Source organism: Myotis yumanensis, unplaced genomic scaffold (genome assembly GCF_028538775.1).
Source record: "Myotis yumanensis isolate MYYU_CA2020_CCGP unplaced genomic scaffold, mMyoYum1.0.hap1 SCAF_15, whole genome shotgun sequence".
In the NCBI taxonomy this organism is placed as follows: domain Eukaryota; kingdom Metazoa; phylum Chordata; class Mammalia; order Chiroptera; family Vespertilionidae; genus Myotis; species Myotis yumanensis.
The window spans coordinates 53681334-53700175 of NW_027223766.1; the positions used below are offsets into that span (position 1 = coordinate 53681334).

Consider the following 18842-nt stretch of genomic DNA (forward strand, 5'->3'; position numbering starts at 1 on the left):
TTGGGGCTGAGTCTCAGGAGGCCCCGTAGGGAGGCCTGGCCAGCGCCCTGCACCTGCTTTTCCCCAGCAAAGGGATGGTGACGCTGAGGCCCACGGGCAGAATGGAGCCAGGCCTCCCAGGCCCTGAGTGTCTCCCTGGGTAGCCCAGCGAACCTGCCTGGAAGAGGGCTGTGGGCGCCCGGAGCGCCACAGACAGAGGCCCTGGGAGCCTGGCCGGCAGGGGCGGGGCCAGGGCCCTGGTGCTGAAACCCCACCCACCTGCAATCCTGCCCTTTTCTCTGACAGAAAGGGAAGAGGGTAAAAGTGGACCGAAACCAAAACATTCCCCGAGTCAATCCGTACAGTAAGCGAACCCAAAGCACCCCTCCGCTCGGGCTGTTTCTGGGAGGCGGTGCCAATGTGATTCCAGGGCCGCGGCCCCAGGTGCTCCCTCGCCAGCCCTGTTCACCATACCTGACCGTTGCCTTTGTCCAGGAGCAAACACGGGAAATCGGGGACCGCTCAGGCCAGCGAGAGCCCTCGCCTGCCTGAGGGGCCTTCCCTGGGAACAGAGGCTGCAGGGCCTCCCGTCAGTGCCTGGACTGCTGCCCGCCTCGCCCAACATCGGGGCGAGTTGAAGTGATGAATGCTGCTGGGATTTGGGGAGTACTCACTCGGAAGGGGGAGCACCCATTCGGAAGGGGGCCCAGGAGCATGTTGGGAGTGAAGGCGGGGAGTGAGGCGGGCCGGGCCTCAGGGAGCCTCACCTGTACGCAGGAGGGGCCTGCAGGCCCCCTCAGCACTGGGCCGGCCGGGAGTCTTGGCGAGCTTGTTGGCCGTCACCCGGTAGAGCACCCCTCCGATACAGCGGTAGCCTCTGTCCCGCCAGCGGGGGGAGCCGAGCTGGACTCTCCCACCCCCGCGGGCAGGGCGCAGGCGATTTGGCACCAGGGACCTGCAGACACAGGGAGATGCCAGTCAGCTGAGCTCCAAGATCCCAGGCGGGAGGCCTCTGTTGCCCTGCCCCCCACGGCACAGGAGGGGTGTCCCAACCCCACCAACCAGGCTCTGTGAGCCCCTGAAGGGTCACGGGGAAGGGACAAGCCTCCCCTCCAACAGGCACACCCCGGAGCCAGGACGGCCTGGGCCCTGGGAGGCAGCCTGCAGGCACCAGGGCCCCCACAGTGGGATCGGCCACAGGCTCCCGGGCTGGGCTCGGTGGCCCTGCAGCGTCCTGGCTGACCTGCCCCCAGCTGTCGCCTGAGCAGCTGCCACCAGGAGGAGGGGTGGGGCGTCCAGGGTGGGACCAGCCAGCCTCCTGACTCCAGAGGGCGTGGGGCTCACCCCTCAGGACAAATCCCAACAGTAATTTATTTATGGGAATGGAGCTTCATTCCATGCCAGCTATGACCACTGCGCCCCCTGCCCCCTGCCCCCTGCCCCCTGGCAAAGGAGCCTGCCTGTCTTCGTGGACACGTTGCCTCTCCCCTAGAGGCCCCCCTCGAGCCCAGCAGGGAGCAGTGAGGTGGAGGCCCACAACTCGCACATGGACCCCAACCCCACGTGGGGCAGCAGGAAGCCCTTTCCTGCCGCCCTGAGCCAGGAGGGCGCCCCTAAACGAGGATGTGATGAGTGCGGTGGGGCCACACTCAGAACTGAGGTGCTGGGTCAGCAGACCTGCTCCTGGGGGTGGCCGCCACCCCCACATGCAGCCTGTACCCCTCTCGGTCTGCAAGCTGGGGGGATTCTCGCCCCAGGCCCTCGGGACGAATCTGCGGCGTAAGGACAAGCTCCGGTGCAGGCACAGGGAGGCAGCCCGCCTGGAGCACTTAACCCAGTTTCCCTTCATTAAGTCAAGTCCCGAGCTCCGACCATGGAGGGGCAAGCCCCACCCAGGGGCCCGAGAGATGGCCCAGGCTGCCCCTGCCCGTGCGCTCCAGCTGCCCCACAAAAGGCGAGTCTGGGCGGGAGGGTGGGGTGCGTGGGCACCCCCTGGGGGAGGCAGCCAGCCCTGCAGGCTCTCCTGAGACCTCGGGCCAGGCCAAGGGGTGAGGAGAGAGGGCAGGGCTGGTAGGGGAGGGTCTTCTCCCGCCAGCCAACGCTGGGGGCCCCCAGGGGGCTCTGACCTTCCGCAGGAGCTGTGGCCCCTGTTCTCAGGGCAGCTGTGCCTGAGCCCCCATCCCACAGCCCAGAGCGGAGCCCCGGCCAGCGGGGTCGGGGAAACTGCGTCCCTGCAGGGTCATGAGGCCGCCCCGAGGAAGGGCGCACCCACAGAACAGCGGGGAGCGGGCCAGGGCCCGGGGAAAGCCCACCTGCCCTGGAAAACAGGCCCAACCTGCAGTGCCCTGACCACCTGTGTCCTTCCTCACCCGCTGTCCCTGAGGCTGGGACGGGGGAGGGGGCACCCGCCCGCACGCAGGAGCCTCTCGCTGCCTGGGTGTCAGAGCCTCAGCAAATGGTTACCTAATGGCGAGGACAGCCTGTGGGAAGGAGCTGTGCTGAGGAGAGGGGGTGAGATTAATGAGATAATAGCGGGGCCAAGGGCCTGGGGACGCTCCTGCCCTCGCCCAGGGCCTGGTAATTCCTTTTCTCCAACAGCAGCCTCAGGTCTAAAGGCTTCTCCCTGCGTCCGGTGGGCCCACGCCGCCAGGAAATTTCATTAAGGCTGGGAAATAGAAAAGGTATTAAGCGTGGATAATGAAGGCCAGGGAGGGAGCGGTGCCTTTAGATGGTCTTCTTTCTCGCCTCTGTAATAGGAGGCATGAACTCCCCTCAAATCCATCTCTAATCCATTTGAAATACTACAGCAAATTATCTTCCCTCCAGCCTGAAAGAGGTCAGCCAATTTACTCCGAATAGAAGTGACGATGCCCCAGGATTTATCGCCATAACCTTGACTACACCCCCCCGGGGGGGGGGCACGAAGGACGGGGGCGGGGGGGGGGGAGGCAACACTTTAAGTGAAAATGGGCAGCAATGGGGGCAAGACACACCACAGAGGCAGGTTAAAAAGAAGAGCTGCCCACGTGTCCTCCGCGTGGGGAGCAGCGGGCAGTTCCCGGCCGCCCGCCTGCCCACCGTGAGCACATGGGTGGGGCCAGGCCGTGCCGGGAGCGGAGTGGGAGATACCAGGGCAGAGACCCAGAGGAAGGCACCAGGGTCCGGGCAGGACAGGAGGCTGCGTGGAGAAGCCAGGGACCAGGGAAGGGTGTGCAGGGCTCACCTCGGGCAGACCCGAGAGGGCCACTCCGCCAGGCCCCCCTGGACACCAGGCTCTGCTCCTTCAACCCTGAGGTCCCCGAGGCCTCTCTCGGCTCAGCACACCAGCCCCACCAGCAGCCTGGCACCCTCCTCAGGGACTAGAGAGGGCGGGGCCTCCCCTGGGACAGGGTCACTCGGGGCCAGAGACCCCGCCCAGACCAGAGGTGCTGCCTCCCGCAGGGAGCCCCTGGGCACGAGAGTGTGGTGGCGGGTGGGCCGAGGCCTGGGCCGCAGGGGCGGTGGCTGGCAGGGGCTCAGCCTGGCTCCCAGGTGGAATTTGACCGCCGACCCCCCTTGGCTGGGGCGGGGGCAGTGAGTGGCCAGGCGGCCCAGGCAGGCTGGCTGGGGAGCAGAGAAAACAAGCGGGGAAGCAGTTTCAGGAAATGGAGCGCGGGGCCGCGGGGCTGCGGGGCCGAGGGGCTGCGAGGCGCAGGGAATGCGCTGTCAGCAGAAGCGGAGGCGGCTCCGCACAGCAAATCCCAAGTAGGTCAGGCAGCGCCACCGTGACGGCTGCAGGCTTAGCACGCTTCCCACAGAAACGCTGACGCCCTCCGCCCTCCCCCTGCTCCCGGCCCCGGCGCAGCCTGTGCCCACCTGCCTGGCAGAGAAGGGGCTCGAGCTCAGAGAGAGCCCACACCCGTCCTCAACCCCCCTCAAGGCCAGCGCAGCTCAGGCCTCCCCTCACGAGGCCCCCACATGCTGGGTGGTCTGCAGGGCGGTGCTGACAGAAGGTTCTGGGGGGAGACAGAGTCCCCCAGTGCGCAGGGCTGCAGCAGGGGAGGTGAGGGGGCCACCCCCCTGCAGCCAACCCCCTGCAGCCGCTCCCCTGCAGCTGCCTGGCTCTCTGGGCCACCTCCCACCCTTTCCCGCCACCGTGGGACAGAGGCAGGACCACTGCTGGGCACGGAGCCTGGGTAACATGGGGCTGTGTGACCTTGGGGGGCTGGCCCGCAGGTCACCTGGAGGCTCCCCCAGGTGCCGCTCCTTCCTGAGGGAGGCCCCCACCTCCCCAGGTAACAAGCAGAGGTGGCTCCTGCGCCCTGCCAGCCGCGCTGTGGCAACACGAACTGCGCTGCGTCCATCACAGGCCGCGGCCCCGTCACGAGGCTGGGCTACTTGATGTGCTCACATCTGCTCAATTGGTATTTCGATCAATGGATGCATTACAAGCTTTCCCTATAAGAGCCTAATAAACAACAAGATGGAAAGTAAAATTCTCCATAAAATGACACTTTAAACATCCATTCCAGCCAAAGCTATTGGTGTTTTGAACGTTAGCTGCAAAAAACAGGTATTATTGGGCCTTAATGGCCCCACGAGGGGGTGCAGAGTTCAGCTTGAGGGGCAGAGGGGCTGGGGCCCAGGGCTGGGGTGGGTCCTCGACCGAGTGTCCAGGGGTCACCCCCTCAGCCTGTGGCCCCTCCTCTGCTCCCTCGCCCCCAACTCTCTCCATCACCCCTCCTCTCCCTCTCTACCCTCTGTCTCTCTGTCCCCACCCCACCTGGCCCCGCACTGGCCATCCCCTGCCCTGATGTGAGCTCCTGAGGCAGCCCGCCACCTGGGCCGAGCCCGCAGGACCCCTGGCAGGGCTCCGCGTGGGGACAAGCCATGGATGGAAGGCACAGGCCGATCCTGCCTGGGTTCCCTGGGAGACAGTCCCCATGGGGGTCCGTGCCAGAGGCCTACCCTGCCCGGCACCTGCCCTCCCACAGCAGCGCAGCCTGAGGAGGCCCCAAGGCCTCGTCCCCAATACCCTCCCTCCACGGCCCAGCCCGGAACCCGGACACTTCGTCAGGCCGGACCCACCTGCCACCCCCGTCCACGCAGCAGCCCCCTGCACCCTCCACCCTCCACCCCGATGCCTCGTGTGGGCTCTGAGGCCCATAGACCGGAGCCCTGACGGCCAAGGCCCCTGAGAAGCCGGCACCGTGGCGTCTGCAGCGGGCGCCTCGAGCTGCTCCGATAGGCCCCTCTCGCCTGCTGGGACCGTCGCTGGGCCTCGTCCTCACCTCTGGTCAGCTGAGGTGCCACCTGGCCTGACCCACCGGGACAAGCCCCTCTCTTGATGGGCTCCAGGTAAAGGGCCCCGCTGCCTGCACCCCATTTCTCCAGCTCCCTCTGGGTCGTGCCCCTCACCCTCTGCCCCCTGGCCGGGTTCCAGCCCCCCGCCCCGCCACGGCCACCATCTGCTCTGCCCCTGCCCCCTCCCACCTCCCTGGCGACCCCTAGGACAGTCACCCCATGAGTGTCATGATGCAGCCCAGCTGAGGGACGTGAGGGCAGTCCGAGCCAGGGGTGCGCGAGCTTCCATCTTACACACGTCCCCAAACACATTCCCAGTAGATCAACGTTTTAAATGTAAAACTTGTAAATGTCACTGAACTCACATAATTGAGCAGGGGCCTCTGCTCTAAGCAGATCAATATCCTGCCTTAAGAGGATGGCAGATTGAAGTCCACAGGAAAGTGAAAACCCTGTTAAAAATTCTCAAACAAAACTGAAGGCAAAACCGAAGATGAAGAAAAAGAAGAGTCTGATGAAAGGGTGACACGCCGGCCATCTGACACGCCAGGAACACGCCAGGAACACGCGGAGGCACACGAACAGGACGCACCTGACAAGGACTCCGAGGGAACAGCCTGGCCTGGCGAGCGCGGCCGAGCTGCCCAGAGGCTCCTGGCTGGTGGCCACACTGAGGGGCCAGAGAGATGCAAACGGCCTGCAGGAGGCACTGCCCGGCTGGGCTCCCGGCAGCAGAGCAGCGGCCTGTCCTGGAGGGGCGGTCTCCCCGGAGGAAACCCCAGAAATGAGGACGAGTGATTTCAACAGGCTGCTTGGGACCTGCGTGGTGGTCCAGTTGTGTCTACCTAACAGACGGCCAACGCTCCTCCAAGAAGTCGCCCAGGCTGCAGACAGAGGGCCCCGGCCACCTGGGGGCAGGCTGAGGGGGTGCACGCTAGCGGTGCCAGGTGTCCAATTCCTCAGGGAGCCCTCCAGGGCCAAGCAGAGCCACCGCCCACACCCCCCTCGGGCGGGGCAGGCTTGGGACGGGGTGGGCGGGGCCTCTGGCCAGAGGGTAGGAGGGGCTGGAAGAGCGCCCCGCCCCCAGAGGAGCAGCGGGCAGAGGGGACGAGGCCGGCCATCCTTTAGGCCCGGCCGGTGCTTTATGGCCTTTTTAATTCGGCTCCGGCTGCTATTAATGCGGGTAACGCTGAGATTATATCTATTTTCTGGCGTCAGGCTGTGATTTACTCGCGCCGTCTTTCCGGTGGAGGCCCCCGCGCTGCTAAATCAAGCGCCTGCCAATTAAGTGCTGACTGGGGAGTGGACGCGGCCCACAGACATCGCCGCAAATTACCCCGCTCGGCGGGCGCTCGGGGCGCGGGTGGCAGCGGGCCTTGCTGACTTCAGGAAAGTCAAGAGCATAAACCCTGCACCTGCCGCTGGCTCGGCTGCCCCGCCAGGCGCAGCAGGAGCCAGGCCAGTCCCACTGGCCGAGGGCTGCCCAACAGCTGAGGGTGGCCGGAGGAAGGGCAGGCAGGGGTCACCTGGCCTGGCCCACAGGGGCTATCTGCAGCTGTAGTGGCCCCCACCCTCAGACACCCCTGGATTCCTGAACCACCCCTACCACCTGCACATGAAGCGGCTGCACAGCCCCTCAGCCCTGATCCTGGGGGACCCACATGGAGAGGGAGGCCCCGAAGGACACAGCCACACAGCAGGGTGAGGGGCAGGTACAGAAAGAAGGGGCAGTGGGGCGGGAGGGGGAGGGGAGGCACCAGAGCCACGCAGGGGACGGACACCGCCCAGGCCAGTGCCTCCTGGGGCCTCCCAGCCAGAGAACCCTTGTGTGACACTGGGACATGGGCCTCGGGACGAGGCAGTGGCCAGGCCGCCTGAGGCTGCCAGGGCCGGAGAGAGCCCTTGCTGTTGGAGCCCCCTGGACGTGGTCCCCAGGCCCCTGGGCAACGCCCCCCCGCACACCTGAGCAAGTGGGGGGAGGAGTTTGGGGCAGATGAGGCTGGAGCTGACATGGACGTCCAGCAGGACACAGACGCGGGGACGCTGCTCTCCCGCCTCAGGACCAGGAGAGGAGCAGGCGGTGTTGGACTGCGTGAGGCGACTGGACAACTCGGTGGTGAGGACACTGTGTCTCTGCGGTCGGGCAGTGTTCTGTGTCATCTGCTCGTCGTTCCCAGGGTCACCGGGCACCCACGGGGCCACACGAGGCCCTCAGTGCTGGCACGGTGTGGCCAGGGCCCGGGCGCAGCCGAGGGCAACCCTCACACGTCCCATGGGGACAACCTGAAGGGAACTCTGAGGCTCCGATGGTCAGAGCCAAGCTGCTCCGGGCAAACCACAGGGACCACCTTGTCCGTCAGGAAACACCCACCCGCCCACCTGCCGGCCCCAGGCTGGTCCCCTCCCTCCCCTCGCAGACCGCAGGGGGGTGCAGGGTCAAGGCCCCCCATCCCCCCCATTCCCCTGCAAGGAGCACGGGCAGGTGACAGCAGAGAGGCTGCCGCCTCCGACAGAGAAGTAAGTAAATACCGGCGCTTTGAACCGGCTTCCAAATTAAGAGTTGCATCCGCTGTCAGGCCCGCGGGCAGCCCGCACCTCCCGTGCAGGATGGCGGCGCGGCCGTCCATTAGGATGATGGAGGCAGAGGCTGCCGCGCGCCTTCCCTAATGAGCAGCGAAGGGATCGGTAAGCATAATCTCACAGGCAGTCATATTTTATGTAATCGCCAAGCAGTTTAAATTGAAAACCCCCAACTGAATCAATATTTACTGCATTGAAACGAAATGAATAGTAATAAGTCACTAAGTTCCCTGTCCTGTTTCATAAAGTAAAAAATTATAAAAATGAGGAGCACGGCACATGCGGCCATCACGTTAGCTTTTACGGCACCTGGGGAGCCGTACCCGCCGGCCCCATAAAACAGGTCTCCAATCCCCTCAGCACCGCTGGGGTCACCCCCACCCCCCACCCCTGCCTCTCTCCGAAGCTCAGACCAGCTGCCACCCGCCCTGTCTCCTCAGGGCAACTCCTGCTCCAAGTTCCCCTCCTATTTCCTCCCATTCGGCCAGGCAAGGGGACAGGCGGGACCCGGACAGGTGCTCTTGGCCGACTGCCCGTGGGCGGAGGAAAGCTATGCTCTCACCAGGGTGGGCGCGGGGCTGATGAGGGACAAACGTGCCCTGGGCTGGGGCAGGCTCCCGAGCCCTGGAGCAGCCAGACTCCCCTCTGGGCTCCAGGTCCCCGGGACACGGCCTGCAGCGGGCAGAGGCCAGGCAAGTGAGAGCCGGGGGCGGGTCCCTGATGGTGCTCTGAGCCAGGCGCACCCCTCCCCGCCCCCCCCGCAGACTCCTGGCCAGGAAACAAGGCCTCGTCCAAGCAGGGGAGGCCGACTTGGCACAGATGTGAAGGGCACCGGCCTCACCACGTTCAGCTCGCTCCGGCCAAACCAAAACCAACTGCCAATTTGAAGCTGGGCAGAGGCCTGAGGCCTGTCCCAGGAGAAGACGAGGAGTGGCCACGTGCAACGCACGGTCATCGGGGGACGCAAAGTAAGCCACGAGGAGCCCCGTGGCATGTGGGGGAGGTGACACTGAAGAGCCAGCAGCACCCGGCTGTCACGGGACAGAAGGCACCGAGGCCGTGGAGGCGGCAGCTCCACGTGAAGCCACTCTCGCGGCCGCAGGCCTGCACTCGGTCCCAGGCAACCGCAGAGAAGCCGTGTGCCCACAGCTGCGGCCCCGTCCATCCTCACTCAGCACGGAAACAGCTCCAGTCCACGGGGACAGACACTGGAGCGCCCCGGCTGGGGACCACGCTCTGTGGAGGTGGCTGGTGCAGCGGGGAGGGCAGGGGCTGGGGCCGACGCACCGCCCACAGCACCCGGCAGAGGCCCTGCGGCCAGGGTGGCCGCGGTCAGGCTCACACGGCTGCACAGAGCCGCTCGCACTCCCACAGCCCAGAGACGCTGCACCAAGCACTGGGCCTCTGCTCCCCACAGCGGCAGGTCACGAAAGACAGGGCGGGGCTGAGGCTGAAGAGGCGTGGCCGTGACCGTGACCCCGAGCCGTGGGCAGCACTCCCTGACCAGGCCACACTCAGTGCCTGGTCAAGGGGCACCACGTCTCCACTCTCCCCGGAAATCGTGCCTGAACAGAGGGGTGTGAGGAGCAGCGGGGACCAGGTGGACCCGGTCAGTGACCCCGGCGAAGTGCAAACGGGAATCCAAAGTCACCCCAAAAAGTTAAATGTACAATCAGGAGAGGGACAGGGTCTGAGCTGGAGTCCCAGGGCGACCGTCCTCCTTCCTCCCTGCCCCCTGGCCAGCGGCCCTGACTCCTCCCTCGTGCCCTCCCACAGGGCAGCCCTCGCTGTCTGGGAAGCTCCTCCTGGGCCAAGGGGTGGCCCGCAGCAGCAGGCACTGCCCCACAATGCACTACACAGCGGGGAGGGGCAGCTTGGGTCCCCTCAGGCCACAAGCCACAGAGCAGGTCTGCCTCGGGCAGGGCCCTGGGCAGCCGGGTGCCCCAGAGCAGGCGCTGGGTCAGGGTCACCCGTTAGGTGTTAGGTGGCCGCCACGTGTGGCTCCCAGCAGGTCCAGGGCTGGGCCGGCCCCTGTACTTGACCCTGCTCTGCCTCCTGCCCGGCTCCTGGTCTCCTCCAGCCACCTGCTTCCTCCACTGGGGGCGCCCTCTGTGCTGGTCCTCCCAGGGACCCGCCGAGCCTGCTGGCCTCCGGCGCACCGCCAGGGCAGGCAGCGGGCGGTGGGAGCACAGCTCCACGGCCTGATCACAACAGGTCTGGGCACGAGCAGGACGCCCTGCTGTGGACGGGGTGGTGTGTCCCCCAAACTCCTGTTGGTGTGATGGACCTGGAGGCGGGGCCTTGGAGGTGACGAGGGTGAGTGAGGGGGTGAGAGTGGGCCCATGAAGGATTAGGGTCCTCACAGGAGGGGCTCAGCGAGGAGGTGGCCGTGTGCGGCCGGGAGAGGACTGACCGGGGGGCCCTGACCCGAGCCTTCCAGCCTCCAGAGCTGAGAGACGATGTCCCGAGCGGCCCCACATGCTGCAAACCACGCGAACCACACGTCGCCGGCCGCGGAAGGACATGCCTGGGAGGGACGGGTGGGCGGACGGGCGGGCGGGCGGGCACTGGCTCGGGGGGGCCTGCCCCTCCTGGGCTGAGTTCCTCCTTGATGAGACGTCACTTGGGAGAAGCCTTCCAGAGCCTTCAAAGTCACAGCCCAAACCCGCCAAGCCGCCCAGAGAGCCCGAGAGTCACGGCACAGACACAAAAGCGAAACAAGATAGAGCGAGGCGCCGGCGACGGCAGTGCCGTGACAGCGCCATTTGTAGCCCGAGGAGCAGCTCAGACGCAGCGGCTTGTTTATTCCGCACTTTCACATCAAATGAATTTGGAGAGAAAAAAAGCGACAGGCGGTTTAGGGATATAAGTCACACTTCAGCCTCCGTGCAGATTAATGAACCTGCTGGAAGCCAGCGAGGATGCAGGCAAATCCACAAATCTTACAGCAAAAGCATTCAACCCTCGCTCATGAGCCTCAGCCCTGGGGTGCCTTCTGCTGCCCCCCCAGACCCCAGGCCTGGCAGACCCCGAGCACCAGGGCCAGTTCTGGGCAGCAGTGGTCTGGAGTCCTCAGGGCCCGGCCAGCTCCTGTGGCCCCAGATCCAGGACGTAGGCTGCCTGGGGAGCTTGAAGCTGCAGCGGCACAGGACAGCGGTCAGCGTCGGGGCCAAGGGCTCGGCCACTGCCAGCGGCTGCAGAGCCTTCCCCTGGTGAAGCTGAAGGCAGCGGGTGGGTGGCATCAGACTGGCCACTGGCCCCAGAGAAGGCCCTTTCCGCTGCCCCGACGAGCCGAGCCCGGCGCGCACTCCTGACGGGCTGGGCAGCTGGCGAGCAGCCACCGAGCAGCCACCGTGCTGAGCAGGCAGCCCCGGCGAGGACACAGGTGGCCTTGGCGAACAAAGCCCAGCCACTGGCAGCACTCAGCCCGTGGCACCCGCACCCCCCACCCTGCAGGCCCAAGCCCAGGGCTCTGCGCTCAGCTGTGTCCTGGGTACCTGCTAACGGGCAGACAGGCCTGGGGAGGCAGTCAGGGCGGAGGGAGGCCCACTGAGCACGGCCCCACGCACGCCCTTAGGTAACACACGGCCATCCGGTGGGTTCCCTGTGCCTCCTCCCACAGGGAAGGGACTGAGGCCCGAGAGCCACGCCAGGGCTGCAGGAGCCAGAGCATCCAGACAGCAAGGCGACTAGGCGGGGGCTTGAGGGGGGGAGCAGCTGGGCCTCCGTCAGGGGCTCACCCCCTCCACCTGACCCAAGGTGCGCCCCACACACCTGCCCGCCCAGCACACAGGCTCCTCGGGGCGGGGCCGGGCCGAGCTCCACCCGCTGGGCTTGGAGCTCCGCTGAGGAGCAGGGCAGCACTGACTGAGGGCGCCCAAGGCCACCGCCCTCCCCAGGGAACCTTCACCCACTGGGCCATGGACACCCCCACCAGGCCCCAGCTGGTGCTCAGAGGCTGGGAGGGAGGAGAGGCCCACGGACCACCCCGGAGGCGGGGCCTGGCCAGCAGGTGGGCGGAATACCTATGGCAGGAGGGGAGGCAGGAGTAGAACCAATAAATCTGAACCTCATTCACGACGATCTCTTATTAAGTAAATTAATTTAAGTTAATTCAGCGCGATCCTGGCTCCCGATCACAGTGATTTAGTGAGGGGGAAATTGCATTAGGAAAAGGCCACGCTCACCAGACAGAAGAACGGAAGGAAATTAGACCCACTTAGCACTGTGAATTAATATGGAAATAGCAGGTGTAAATTCAACCTTATCGAGAGAGTGAAAATTATCTTCATAAATTTGTAGAAATAGCCCCCAAGATGCTTATAAATCTATTTAAAACAAAAATATTACAAAAAGTGCAGTAAAATTAACTTAAAATATACTCGCAGCTCTTGCCTCCAGAGAAGCAGGCGCAGGGCCAAGTTCCCTGGGCCTGGCGGTGCGGGAGGAGGGCAGTGGGCGCCACCAGGGCAGGCTGCGTGCCCACATCTGCGGAGGCCGCAGGCGCACCCTCTGCCCACAGCCCAAGCCAGGCGGTCTCAGAGGGCGGCCGACACCACACTCTCAGCCGAGGCAGGTGGCGTGGGGCGGGCTGCGGCCTCCCTCCCGCCCTCAGCAGTCAGTGTACCGATGACAAGATGTCACAGGTCCCAAAGGGCTGCTCAGGGCCCAGCCTCTCACCACAAGGGCCTCCTGAGGGACACCACAGCCTCCAGCGCCAGCTGATAGCTCGCCGATGCAGGAGGCATGAGCACATGCGTGAGCGTGTCTGCGTGGTGTGCCACGCATCTGGGGCAGAAGCTGCTGAACAGAAAGATGAGCTCAATCCCAGTCGGCAAACAGGAGACCAGTGGTGAGCTCGGTGCCCTCGGCCTCAGGCCCGCCTGCAGCCCTGAGCCCCACCAGCCCGGCCCCAGGCCACAGGAGCCTGGGCAGGGCCTCCTACCTGGACAGGGAGAGCCGCCGAGCCCGCCAGGAAGGCAGGGACAGGGGGAAGGGGGATGCGCTGAAAGGCGACACCGGGGTCTTCTTGACGATGCGGTACCGGGTCTTGATCACTTTGCTGGTAGCCGGGGCCGGCAGGGCGTTCAGGTTGGAGGCTGCAGAGAAAACCCAGACGGGCGGTCAGCGGAGGCTGTAGGGACCTTCCAGCCTGACCCCCGAGGCCATGCACGTCCGCACCAGCCCAGCAGCCTGGGCTCCAGGAGAGCCGGGCCCAGGCCTAAGCCTTGACCAGCCACCAGGATGCGCGTGCGGTAGGCGGGGAGGAGGCTAGTGTCCTCTGCAGCAGCACCCATGTCCCCAAGCCCAGGGCGGCACCATGGCCGCGAGAGGTCCCTCAGGCAGGCCCAGGAGGCTGGGAGTGCAGGGGGCACCGTACCAGGTGCCCACGCAGGTTTGTGTACTTGGCCACATCTGTGTTCACCGCAGGGTGACGACACCCGGCTTCCTGCCTGCTGAGGGCTCACGCAATTGCAGGACCTGCTGTGCCCGAGTCCCTTCCACTTGATGCTGACGATGTCCCCACAGCTCGAGGAGCACGTCTGGGTGCCCTGCTGTCATCATCTGCAGCTGCACTGCCCAGATCACTGATCTAATGCCCCGCTTCCCCCGCGGCCAGGCTGCCTGGGCTCCCCCTGCGCCCCACCTGCCTGCACAGCGCCTCGGGCTCTGCTCCCAGGGGCTGCCGACAAGGCCCCAGCACAGGGCTCCTCAGGGTTCTGCCCACAGAGACCCCCACACCAGCAGCTCGGCCAGGCAGCCCATCAGTGGGAAGAGGCGGGCAGAGGCTGGGGGCGTCTGTGCCAGGCGAGGCCTCCCAGAAGGCACACAGGGATCTGCCCGGCGGCTCCCCTCCTGCCCCGCAGCCACAGGCAGCGCTCTCTCCCGCCCGCGGCCGGCTGAGGGTCTGTGTAGATAATCATGTTATTTAGATAGGATGTTGGTTTAATTCCCTTCATTACGGACTCCCAGGGCTGTAATTTTTTTCTCCGCATGATGTATCCCTGCGGCACGTTTCACTCGAATCAAACCCTTCGTGCCTTTATTGCCGACGAGGCCGGGCGCGTTATCAGGCCCGCACACACAGCCCTCCGCCCCGCCGTGCAGAGGTCACTTCTAATGACTAATCGACCTCATTAGCTTTCCTAATTAAAAACTTTACTGCCGCAATGGAAGACAAACCACAAAAACTGCTGGCATCATATCTGAATGGAGTATGAGCCCATCCATCAGCAGGGCCTCTCCGGTTCCCACGCCCCGGCCTTGGCCCAGTGGGGAGCCGGCAGGGCACCCAGGGGCCCTCTGAGCATGGTGCAGCCATGGGACCAGCAGGCAGGCAGGCGGCAGAGCCCAGGCCGTCTGGCTTGGCCCCCAGCGTGCACTGCCCTCTCGCCAGCCCTGGGGTGGCAAAGCGGGGTGTGCGAAGTGGGGTGGCAGGGTCCCCAGGCCCCCAGCACACTGGGCAGAAGGCAGAGAAGCAGGGGACGTGATTGCCCGGAGCCGCCTCTGTACCAGCCCCGTCCCCTTCGGCGGAGCCAGCAGAGGGAGGTCACGGCTCGGCTCGCACTGTTTACTGAGGAGCGGGAGTTGAGAAGGAGTTCAGGTCTTTATGGAACTTCAAGGGCACTAACTGGGGAGAAATGAATGGCTAACGCCACGATTCTCCAAGGAGGTGGTGAACCCAGAGCTGCCGTCTGTGCAAAGAGCTGCCTGTGCCACTGCCCAGGAGAGAGAAGGCTGCTCCCAAAACAAGCTGGAGCGGGGGGGGGGGGGGGGGGGGGGCGCGCAGTGAGTCCCCCGGCATCCGGCTGTCTGTCGCTCTCCATGTGAGATGGGAGCCGGGACGCCCTAGAAGACAAGCCACGCCCAGAGGGTGCCAGGCCAGTCCGCGGGGGGAGGGGGCAGTGCGGTGTGGCCTCCATCCCGTGCGATTCCACTTTCTCCAGTTACTGCCAATCCGCTTTTTCTCAACAGCCACCCTGACCCGGGTTCCGTGTCTGCCCACTGCCCCACCTCACCCGCCACCCGCAGCTCTAAAGGCCACGTCCTGGCTCAGCCTTGTCTGAAGCCACATGGACTTCTGCCCCATAAACCACGCTCCCTCCCCAGTCACTCCGTCCCGGCGGACACAGGGCAGCCTAGGGAGCAGGGCCCACCTGGTCCTGGGTCAGAGCCTCTCCCCAGCAGCGGAGCGGCTTGGGAAATGGAGCAGAAACTGAACAGCAGCAGGCACATCTGGGCCTCGAGCAGAGCCCGGCCTGCGGGCCTCAGGGCCCACGGCTGGAGCCGGAGCAAAAGCCACGCCAGCAGGACCCTGTCTCTGGGGATGGCCGTGCAGGCAAAGTGCTGCTCCCAGGGCCGGAGCAGGGCCCAGGGGTCGGGGCCTCAGTGCCTCCTGGAAGGCCTGACCCAGGCCAAGGGCTGGGATTTGGCCCCCAAACCCTGCTCGGCTCCAGCCGCGCTCTCGAGGCTGCCCGTCCATCAGGGCATGGCTGAGGGTTAGTCCCGTCTAAGCTCCCGCCTCAGGGATCCCTATGGTCCTGGAGACGGTGAAACCAGGGCTGCATTTGGGGGTAACAAGAATCCTGGGACCCCAAGGGCCACCATTGGCAGGAAGCATCAGGAGGAAGGCAGAGGGGTGTGGGCTCCGGTGCTCGGTGCTGCAGAGGGGTCCCGGGAGCACTCCCCCCGTGTCCCGCCCCACCGAGGGGAAGCTGGCCCAGTCCCCAGCGCGTGCACACACGTGTGGTCGTTCCCCTCGGGCCTGGCTGTCAGCCCCCGGGCCTCGGGGCTCACACCTGCACCCTACCACCTGCACCCCAGGCCCTCCAGTTCTGGGCTCAGCCAAGCTGGACGGGTCCAGATGCAGGGCTGGGACCCTGATGGCACCCCACCCGTACTGCTGGGAGTAAACATCTGGAAGGGGATCCGGTCCGGGACCTGGCGGAGGGCACCAATGGCCCAGCTTCTACTGAGCTGGTGAGACGCTGTGTGCCCTGCACCTGCCCTCTCAGCGTAAGGTGGGCAGCAGGGTCCCCCAGGAGGCTGAGGGGCAACCTGGCCCCCTCTCTCCCCTGGGCTGGACTGTCCCTCTGCTGCCCTCCAGCCCCGCCGGCGGGAGGGCTTCAGCAGAGGGTCCGGTGGGTGGGCAGGGTGCTCACAGGGCGGCTCTCTCCCCGCCAGCCACTGCCAGTGCCAGGCAGGGAGCCAGGCTGGCGCGGACGCTCATGGGGCAGGCTGGCTCTGGCCGGTGGGAGGGGGAGGACACAGGAGGCTGGCCCTGGCCGGTGGGAAGGGAGACACAGGAGGCTGGCTCTGGCCGGTGGGAGGGGGAGCATCCTTGCTGGGAGCAGTGGAAGCCTCTGTCCCCCCATCTCCTTTGCACAGACTAGTGCCCACCTCACGGCACAGCGGGCAGGGCACGGCGCTCCCAGGTGCACAGCGGGGGAGACGGAGCCCAGGGAAGGAGAGGGATTGCCCGCCAGGCCCAGAAGACCTGCTCCAGTCGCAGGAAGGGCGGGGGCTCCACTGCCACGGACCAGCCTGGAAAGCAAGGAGGCCCCGCCACGCCTGTGGACTGCCGGGCACACACCGCTGCCCAGCCCGGCTGCAGGGGTGGAGCATGCAGGCCACCGGGCCCGCCTCCGCTCCCTCCTGTGAGGGCAGAGCCCAGGCTGACAGCAAAGCCCTGCCCGCCCGGGACACTCACTCCGGAGCTTGCAGCGTCCATTCCTCAAAGGAGCCTCGAAGGCAGCCCAGGCAGGAGACGCGCACGCCCCACCCCCGCGTGAACACGGCGGGAGCTGCCAGGGACGCGCTCTAACAAGCTTCAGACGGGGTGGCTGGAATCGCAAGCATGAATTTTTATGAGTCTAATAAATCACTCCACTTTCCCTGAGCTTGCCCATGGCTCCTGGCACTTCAAACGCAGAAAAGCGCTGCTGCCATCAGAGGCCTCGGCCTGTGTCGGGGGGCCGCCCGGCAAGGCGGGCACACGGCTCCCACAGGAGGGGGCACACGGCTCCCACAGGAGGGGGGCACACGGCTCCCACAGGTGAGGCGGGCACACGGCTCCCACAGGAGGGGGGCACACGGCTCCCACAGGTGAGGCGGGCACACGGCTCCCACAGGAGGGGGCACACGGCTCCCACAGGAGGGGGGCACACGGCTCCCACAGGAAGGGGGCACAAGGCTCTACGGGTGAAGGGGGCACACGGCTCCACAGGAAGGGGGCACACGGCTCCACAGGAAGGGGGCACACGGCTCCCACAGGAGGGGGCACACGGCTCCCACAGGAGGGGGCACAAGGCTCTACGGGTGAAGGGGGCACACGGCTCCCACAGGAGGGGGGCACACGGCTCCCACAGGAGGGGGCACACGGCTCCCACAGGAGGGGGCACACGGCTCTACGGGTGAAGGGGGCACACGGCTCCCACAGGAGGGGGCACACGGCTCCCACAGGAGGGGGCACAAGGCTCTACGGGTGAAGGGGGCACACGGCTCTGCCGGAGGGGTGGGCGGACCAGGCCCTGCGGGAGCCCTCAGCGCCTCCTGGGGAGGATGAGGCAGCGGCCTGCCCGGCCCAGGGCCTCTCGCCGGCCGGCGGGAGGAGGACAGGGCGGGCTCCACCTGCAGCCCAGAAGCGGGAAGGCGCTGGGCACCGCCTTCCTGCAGCCGAGGCGTCGATCCGCCGGATCAGCCTGACAAACGCTTACCGATGATCAAGTCACAGCGGCAGCCGGCAGGCACGCGTCACCTGAGCCCGCCAGCACTGCAGGCTGCGGCGCAGGCAGCTCGCGATGACAAACAACGCGTCAGCCGCCTGTCCCGGGGCGGCCGTCCCACGCTACCTGGTGTTTAATGACAACACTGTCAGCCCGAGACGCAGCCGCCGCTGCGGCCTATCAGGCCTGTTAGAGGGAGATTGAGACCCTGCCCTTACACCCACTCGAGTGGCACGAGCCTCGTCCTGCACTCGCCAAGCAGGAGCCGTGGACCGCGCACAGCTCCCCCGACCCCAAATCTCGCGTCTGCATGGACCAGGTGGTCTGCTCCCTGACAGTCGCTGTAGGTTGTGGGGGTGGGTTTCCCCTCCCCTCCCCATCGCTCTGTGGGGGCAGGGAGCCCCAGCACACCCCCAGGCTCAGGAGGGTACCCCAAAGACAGAGGTGACAGCCTGGCGGGAAGCGAGGGGATCCAGGCAGAGCACGCTGCAGCAAGAGACGGCGCGCCCCAGCCACGCGCTCCGGCTCCCAAGGGCAGGGCCGGTGCCAGGCAGCAGCGCGCGCCCCGGAGCCTCATCACAGGCGGTGAGCAGGGTCTGCACGGAGCAGTGTGCCCACACGGCCGGTGCCCCCGCGGCCCGGGCAGCTTGGCCGTGCTGTGGGCCCCGGGACCCCAGCCGCTGCTGCTGCAGTGCCTGCCTGGCCCCCCTGGAGCAGCTAAGACCGTCGTCTCCTGGCACTGGTGTCCTTCAGCTGGGCCCCCAGGTCTCAGTCACATCACGTCCGCTCTGACGCTTCTCTGGAGGCGCCCCTAGCAGCCCCTCCTCACTCCACAGGACTCCGGGGGCCAGCAGGCTCCTGCCTCAGACAGCGCCCCATCCGTCTGTCCGTCCGTCCGTCCGTCGGGGTTAGGTCTGCTGGCTGCTCTCACAGGGGCTGTGGGAGGGCACCATGCGTCCACGGCCCTGCCCCAGCCTCCATGCAATCCCTCAGATTCAGAGAGGACAGTGAGGAGAAGGGCTGCGGGAGCCCAGCGCAGCGCAGGGTGCACTGAGAGAAGGGGAGGCTGCAGCTCGCGAGTTCACCGAGGAGCCACGGAGTCTGCAGCATGGCCCAGGGGACCGGCTGGGACCCGCGGCTCTCGGGCCACAGGGCTGGCCCAGGAGCGGTCCACCCCAGGCCGACACACGGAGGCACCTCCCTGACCGACCCCGAGCACACAGCCAACACGGAGCAGGCCAGGCCGCTCCCTCAGGGAGCCCAGGACTTGCTCGT

The 18842-nt window shown here is 66.1% G+C and overlaps 1 protein-coding gene across 3 annotated transcripts in view; it reads right to left on the bottom strand.

The window, feature by feature from the left end:
- Window positions 1-18842, bottom strand: part of ZC3H3 (zinc finger CCCH-type containing 3) — a 48647-nt gene that overhangs the window by 14874 nt on the left and 14931 nt on the right. For all 3 annotated transcript variants that reach the window (XR_011468259.1, XM_070392462.1, XM_070392463.1), the window contains exons 4-5: window positions 12788-12941; window positions 747-934 (exon numbers count right to left, since the gene is read on the bottom strand). Coding sequence is in view for 2 of the 3 variants with exons in the window: in XM_070392462.1 (XP_070248563.1) it covers window positions 747-934; window positions 12788-12941 (342 nt within the window). In the remaining variant the exon portion in view is untranslated. The remainder of the gene's footprint in view (window positions 1-746; window positions 935-12787; window positions 12942-18842) is intronic.